Here is a 7803-nt window from a genome sequence, read left to right on the forward strand (position 1 = left end):
CTCACTGGGCTTTTAGCTCAATTCTTTAGTTTTGTTTTTCTTACAGGGGTGGAGGCTGGAGCAAGTAGCGCGCCATGAACTAGTGTATGTAATCTCTCGTACTTTTACTTTTGTAGATGGGATGTATTTGGAATGAAATCCTATATTTTACTCTTGGACTGTAAATTAAATTTGAATGGTTGGTTGGAAATGGAACTTTTATATTAATTTTGAGGTTTGAACGGCTATTTTAAGAATGTTAGTGAGTGAGTCCTGGTGATTATTGGACAGGTGGTCCACCAAACCCTTGGGTACACCCTAAGGGAAGGTGGAGTCGTCACAACTTGAGAAACAAGTCTTACAATCATAAAATACTTCCTAATAAGATACTGATTTGTATATAATAAAACTACCATAACTTGACTCCAATATAATTATTAAAACCCTAACTTGATGAAAACACTACTAAATAATAATGTGAAAATTTTTAATTTTGATCCTTGATTTAATTTGCCAACATTGCCTCCCTTAAATCAAGCTCTCTCTTGGATCTGGTTCACCACCGATCAATAATCTCCCTTGATTTTTGCAGCTCCAATATTCCATGCCCCTGGACAAATTTATCTCGTTGCTCAACTTATTTTTCACTTGCAAAAATAATTCATGCTTCTGGATTAGACTGTTTTCATCTCCCAATTTGATGTCAACTTATTAAAATCACTTTGTGATTTTCATAATAACAATTCAACTAATAGGATTTTTCTCCAATCTTTGTCTTCACAATCACAATCAATTTGACAATTCTTCCGAACTCATCTTATGGTCCAATCCTCACAAATTAGACATTCTATGACCAACCTTGTGATCTAATTCAATCAATTAATTTCTTTGCAGTAATTTTTATACTCTAACTCTAACAGCGGAAAACACCGACAATTAACCCTCGTAATCAAGTCAATTCTTCAATGTGTATAGGAACTCCAAGATCAATTTCTTGAACCTAAGGCTCTAATACCAGATGTAGAACCAAAAAATTCACTGAAAATATATAGGAGATATATTTGATAAAATTAATGTATCCGGGGAAGCAATTCACACACATAAGAATATGTGTGGGAGAAGAGGAATAATATCAATAATAATTTATTAATCACATACCATAATAACAAGGTTCTCAATCTTTCACTCTTTTCAACTAAACACAATAATATGATTCCTTGTTTGTAAACATGATGACTTGATAAACAAGTCTCACAACCATAAGAAATTTCCTAATAAGATACTAATTTTTAAACAATAAAACTACCATACCTTGATTCCAATAGAATTACTAAAACTTAACATGACAAAAACACTACTAAATAATAATATGAAAATTTTTAATTTTGGACCTTGATTTCATATGCCAACAAAAATGCAAAAAAAAAAAAAAAGATCTAGTTTAGTATTATTACTTGAATCTGAAATAGAATAGTGTAAGGAGCAAAGTAAAATAAATTTGTTTGCAAAAAAATCACTGGATGTGAAAAAGTACCTTTAATCCGGACGAGCGGGGAAACATTAAAAGATTTCCATTCTTCATTGTGAAAGTCAAATTGCCCTTCTCCACTTAGAAACACCGGTCTCCATATTCTTGGATTGTTTTGCTGACGTACTATACCACCCGTCTAACGATCACCAAGGTTTCAATAGAGGATGGACAGATAGGATTTGTTTTTCTATTTCTCTGCCTATATGAGTACCCCTTTGTACCGTTGACAAAGTGAAATTACTAAAAATGGGAACGGCACTTTAGAATAATTGAATTTAAAAACTCTTCAATTTGGTAGATGCCAAATAGGAAATATTCAGATTCCTAATTATAAACACAGATCCGCTGCAGCTTTCCTTTCTACATGTAAATCAACCAACCTCTTCCTCTGATCCCACAAGAAAATCGATTAATTGTGTGTGTCCAAGCCTAAACCTTTGGCTCAAGAAATTGTTCAGCGATGGAGGAGAATGCCGTAATACTGAATAAAAGGAACTTCAGTGGTCGAAGAAAGATTCAAATCAAGAAAATTGAGAAGAAGAAGAACTTGCTAGTCACGTTTTCTAAACGTCGTGCAGGCTTGTTCAAGAAAGCTGAGGAATACAGCAAAAAATCTGGGGCTCAAGTTGCTATCCTTGTCCAATCTCCAGGTGGTAGATTCTTTACCTTTGGTGGTCCTGACTGTGCTTCGGTAGACTCCATTCTTGAGCAGTATCTTGCTGGCATGATGCCTTCTTCTTCTAAGAATGGTACTGTTGTTGGTGATCAGGGAAAGAGTAAGCCTGTGGAGATTGAAGAAAATACTATGAAAGAGGAGGTTATAGAGCAGGGATTGATGGAAACTAACCAGGTCAGTGATGGAAAAGAATCTTTGTTGAAACAGCCGTTGGATAATGATGATCTTCAATGGGTTGACGAACTCAAAAACTATATGGTCACCATGAAAGGCCTGGAGGGTGAGGAATTGTCTCAAGAAGATGATGGAACGAACAGGGCTGCTGATGATAATATTAATGGTGATCCTGATTCATCAAGTTTATTGAATCCCAATGTTAGTATTGATTATTTTGGTGGGTTTCCAGTGAATAATGATCAGATCATCGGGGGTGCTGAAACTGCCGTCAATCGTGCGAATCCTGTTTATATTAGTGGGCTACCAGTGAATAATGATTTGTTTCAAGAATATAATGAGATGACCAGGGCTGCTGCAGATGCTGCTTCATCAAGTTTGTTGATTCCAAAAGTTAATCTTGATTATTTCTGTGGTCTTCCAAAGAACAATGATTTCTTTCAAGATGATGAGATGGCCAGAACTGCTGATACTATTAATGGTGATGCTGATCCATCAAGTTTAGTGATTCCCAACGTTAATCTTGATTATTTTGGTGGGCTTCCAATGAATAATGATTTCTTTCAAGATGGTGAGATGAACAGGGCTGCTGATAATGTTAATGGCGATGTTGATTCATCAAGTTTATTGATTCCTAGTGTTAATCTTGATTGTTTTGGTGGGCTTCCAGTTGATTTTGATTTTGATGAACTGAGTCCTCAGTGCAATGATTGGAAGTAGTAATACTTATTCAAGATGCAGAGATATGGTTAATTAATTATGTTAACCAGATAGATTTTATCAATTTTCCCTTTTTCGCTATTGTTTTGAAAGGTGAAATCTTATTGGAATTGGTGTGTGTTATCAATGGTTTACTCTTTGAATTATTTTATGAGAAAATTGTTGAGATTTCATAAATTGTTTTTGTTGTTGCTCTGGTTTTCCTTTTTCTTCATGTTCACAATCAGTTTCGTTATGTTTTACACCCCACCGGACACCATCTTTTTCTGGAATTTCTAGAGGAAAAAGTAGGTAGAAATGGTTACCCAATTGGTCTTATAAATTTTAGGGCAAAAAATCTCAACGGTCACTAACTATTGGTCAAATCATGTTTTGACCATCAAACTATTTTTCGTCAGTAATTGGCCACTAAACAACTTAATCAATAAATCAGTGACCATTTAGTCGATAATTGCTGTTAATCTATCAGATTAGCAGTACACGTGGCAAAGTGTGGAAAAATTTTGTCCAATAACTACGCGATCCTATTTCACAGATTAACTGTTAATTTTACAGATTAAGAGCAATTATCGACTAAATGATCACGAGTTTACTGATTAAGTTGTTTAGTGGTCAATTACTAACGAAAAATAGTTTGATGTCAAAACATGATATGACCAATAATTTAGTGGCCGCTGAGGTTTTTTACTCTAAATTCTATAACGCTATCAAACTAGAGAACCAGAAGTAGTAGGTAAAATGGTTGCAAAATTAGGTTTTGAAAAATTTCCCATTCAAACACTATGGGATCTCTTTGTTTGTTTCGGTGTTTTCTTCTGGATCTTTTGAAATTATGAGAGCAGAGTCCTGTCCCAAGAAGGTGTTGGGGAGTGGAAACAAAACCCAAAATTAGAAAAATTAAAAATTTAAAAAATAGAAAAAAAAAGGAAAATGGAATATATGGGTACGGTATAATTAATTTTGGCACCACGTTGTGCTTTCATCTCCGATAGAAAGGGCCAAGCCTAGTTTAACAAAAAAGAATGAAAGAATGGAGGATAGCTTGACCAGTTAAGAATGTACCTAGCAATATGCACCTAGTTTTTTTATCTAATTAACAATCCACATTTGAAATTAAGACGAAAGAGGAGTATAATTTTCTATTATCAAATTTTATGATTGTTTGTCATGATTTTGCACGGTAATGAAAAGCGATTGCTTGTCATTATTTTGTATGGTAATGAAAAGCGACTTGTAAAGATGGGGAAAAAAAAAGAGAGATTAGGTAGGATTTAATTGTGCTAATTAGTGTCAATTGCACACCTGTTAAGAAAACAAATCCTTTGTACTTGTCTACAAAAATGTAGTTATTTTTTAAAATCTTTTTCAGGAAGGGAGGGATGAAGTTGAAGAAGAGTGGAGGTGGAAGGAGAAATTGACCTGTGAACTCGACACTTATATGTAAAAGTTTTTGTTTTCTTTAACCGTATTTGTTAGGCACCCTATAAGATCCAAATTATACTCTCTTCGTTCTTATATTAAAATCATTTTTTTTAGAAATTCAAATTTTTATGAAGAAATAATAATCATTATGTTTAGATGAGGTGGCATTGAAGAACGAATTAGGGCTGCCAAGAACTTCGGACGTGCATGAGCGGCAATCCTGGGCATACGATGGTGGCTGGCGGCTCCTCCACGGCGGCGCCGCAGCCCTTGGCGGATGGGGGTCCTTGCTCCCCAAGTACGGCAAAATCTTTCGCACAGCTATTCTTGCGCCTGGTCGAATCTCCAATCCAGGTGAAGCCAACAACAAAATACAAGGGCGAGGCGGCTGTTGTATTCTCCAAAGCAGAGGCGAACAAGCTAGCAACTCCTTTCCACTGGGCTCTGGTGGGGAAATTCTCGTACGGGCGGCCTAGCTTGGAAGGGATTCGTAAGTTCTTCTCCTCCTTAAACCTGAGGGATCAAGTATTCATTGGGCTCCTGGATTATAGACATGTTCTTTTGAAGTGCTCTGCCGAACAAGATTTTAACCGTATCTGGACTCGTGGGATATGGCAACTGGGGAAATATCCTATGCGCATTTTTCGTTGGACTAGGGAATTCCATGTGAAGAAGGAGTCAGCCTTGGTACCAGTTTGGGCATCTCTGCCGGTCCTTCCCGTTCACTACTTTGACAAACATTCGTTATTCTCTATTTTGGCACCAGTTGGGAAACCACTCTTCCTGGATTCGGCAACGGCAGCGGGCACGAGGCCGAGCGTAGCAAGGGTGTGTGTGGAGGTAGATTTGTTAAAACCAATTTGTTCGCGGGTGTGGGTGGCTGTTGAAGGAGAGGGAGGTTTTTGGCAAAATATAGTGTTGGAGAACACACCTAAGTACTGCAGCGCCTGCTGGAGATTGGGCCATTCGGTGGAGGAATGCAAGAAGGATACGCACAATGGTGTTGGGGCAGTGCTTAAGGGCAAACAGGCTCAAGTCGTAAAGCAGCGTGAAGCTGCTGAGGCTGTCGAGGAGGCCAAGGGAGGTGCAGCGACGCCTGGGGAGATTGGGGATTCAACACGAGCGTTGATGGTGGGGCAGTCTTCAAGCCTGGCTGGTGACGGAGGCAAAAGTCAGGCGGACACGGCTGCGGCAGCGGCGACGACGGACCTTGTACAGCAGCCTGCTCGTTCGCTTGTTGCTGATGCGACATTGACGCTGCTGCAGAGCACTGGGCAGGTTGATGGCGCACCAGATTGGGACCGACCCATAGGCACTTTGGCGACAGAGGGAGTCTTGACGGAGCAGGTGGAGGCTGGGGTGGAGGGCATGCGATCCAACGCCGTTTGTGGGCAACTACGGGAGAGTGGGCAGGATGCTACAGCTGCTGGGCAGGAGGGACAGGTTGCATGTGACGGAAGGGAGGGGACGTTGGACGGGGAGCAAGGGGTGCGCGATACACAGCAGGCTGACGCGGGGCAGCTGATTCTGCTGCACAACAGCGAGTTGGGGAGTTTGGTTGTTGATTTGAGTGGGAGTGAAGAGGTGCCTCACGATAGCCAAGGGGACGCCGACATTGGGTTATCGCCTGTGGCAGGGAATCTCTCCCCACGACTGGTTGTTCGACAAGAGAGGGTGGGGGAGTCAGTGGTGGTGGCTTTGAACATTGACCAATCTCAGGCAGTTGAGAGAGATGCCAAGCAAGCGAGAGGGAAGGGTGTGCGTGCTCGCATTCCCTCTGACAGACAGCTTCGGTCCCCGATATCTTCCCATAACTCCTTTCAGGTATTATCTCATGATTAATGGCATCTTTTGGAATATTAGAGGGGTGGCTAAAGCCCCTAATTTGAGACGATTGATTAGTTTAGTAAAGTCTCATCAGGCTAAGTTCGTTGCAATATGTGAGCCCAAACTAGATGTGTCTAGAATTGAGTCCATTCGATTATGTTAACATTTTGATTTTGCGCTTGTGAATTGCTCGAGAGATATTTGGGTGTTCTACAATAGTCCTTTCGTGTGTTCCATGGTTGGTAATTCGAGTCAACATTTATCTCTCTCTGTACAATCTCCGTTGATGCCGGAGTCAATTATAATGTCTTTTGTTCATGCAAAGTGCTCCGTGGAGGAGCGGAGGGAACTTTGGATCAACCTAGTAGCGGATAAGCCTAGCTCTGTGTCATGGTGCATTGGGGGGGACTTTAATGTCATAATGGCTCCTTATGAAAAACGGGGAGGCCAACCGTTTGCTGTAGCTGAGGGGGTGGAGTTTATGTCCTTCTTGGAGGAGGCTGGGGTTTTTGATGTGGGCTTTTCAGGGCCTAGTTTCACGTGGTGTAATAATCGGAGAGGTAGAGCTAGAGTGTCAGAGATTGGACAGGCTGTTAGTCAATGGGAAATGTTTGGACTTCTCTGCAGCCATCTCTGTGGTTCACTTGGCGAGACATCCCTCGGACCATGCGCCGTTGAAGATTTCATTTGCTTCTCGGAGTGACAATAAGCCAAGGCCTTTCCGATTCTTGAATGTCTGGACGACTAAACCGGACCTTTTGGAGGTGATTAGACATGCCTGGGGTCAAGAAGCAAGTGGTTCTCTACTGCGTGTATTGTGCTCTAAATTATTGGCGGCGAGGAGGGCTATTCAGGTTTGGAACAAGCAATGCTTTGGAAATGTATTCGATGCTGTTCGTGAGGCGGAGCAGGCGGTACAAAGGGCTGAGGAGGCTGTGGATCACGATGATTCGGAAGCGGGTCAAATTGAACTCAGGAAGGCTCAAGCGGAGCTACGCTATGCTTTGTCTATTGAAGAGCCGTATTGGAGTCAAAAGGCACGTGTCAAATGGCTTCGAAGTGGGGATCGTAATTCGAGGTATTTTCATGCGGTGGTAAGGCAGAGACGGCCCAAGGGATAATACATCGAATAAAGAAATCCAACGGTGATTGGGTGGATACGGATACTGAGATAGCAAGTGAGGCAATCACGTACTTTTCTAATCTTTTTGCTGGACCGTTGGAGGCTGCCTCCGATATGTTGCACCTCATTCCACCCTTGATTACAACGGAGGACAATTGCATGTTTGAGACAGCTCCTACTATAGAGGAGGTGCATCAAGTGGTAAGGGCAATGGATGGGGACAGTGCAGCGGGCCCTGATGGATTCACAAGTAAATTTTACACCTTTGCATGGGAGGTTATTGCTCAGGATGTTTATAATGCGGTACTCAGCTTTTTCTGTGGGGCAGAACTTCCTCGCTTCGTCACCTCT

The 7803-nt window shown here is 41.0% G+C and overlaps 1 protein-coding gene across 1 annotated transcript; it reads left to right on the forward strand.

The window, feature by feature from the left end:
• The first annotated feature begins 4733 nt into the window (after nucleotides 1-4733).
• Nucleotides 4734-7450, forward strand: LOC140014091 (uncharacterized). The gene is made up of 2 exons (XM_072064486.1): nucleotides 4734-6326; nucleotides 6857-7450. The coding sequence occupies exons 1-2, from the start codon at nucleotides 4734-4736 to the stop codon at nucleotides 7448-7450; spliced, it is 2187 nt and encodes a 728-aa protein (XP_071920587.1).
• Nucleotides 7451-7803: the final 353 nt, after the last annotated feature.

Source organism: Coffea arabica, chromosome 9c (assembly GCF_036785885.1).
Source record: "Coffea arabica cultivar ET-39 chromosome 9c, Coffea Arabica ET-39 HiFi, whole genome shotgun sequence".
Taxonomy (NCBI): Eukaryota; Viridiplantae; Streptophyta; class Magnoliopsida; order Gentianales; family Rubiaceae; genus Coffea; species Coffea arabica.

Excerpts from the sequence above, each read along its gene's own strand:
- LOC140014091 (XM_072064486.1), top strand. The coding sequence starts at position 4,734 with ATGGTGGCTGGCGGCTCCTCCACGGCGGCGCCGCAGCCCTTGGCGGAT. Across the intron at positions 6,327-6,856 it reads CTTCCCATAACTCCTTTCAG|GGCCTAGTTTCACGTGGTGT; the intron begins GTATTATCTCAT and ends TGGGCTTTTCAG.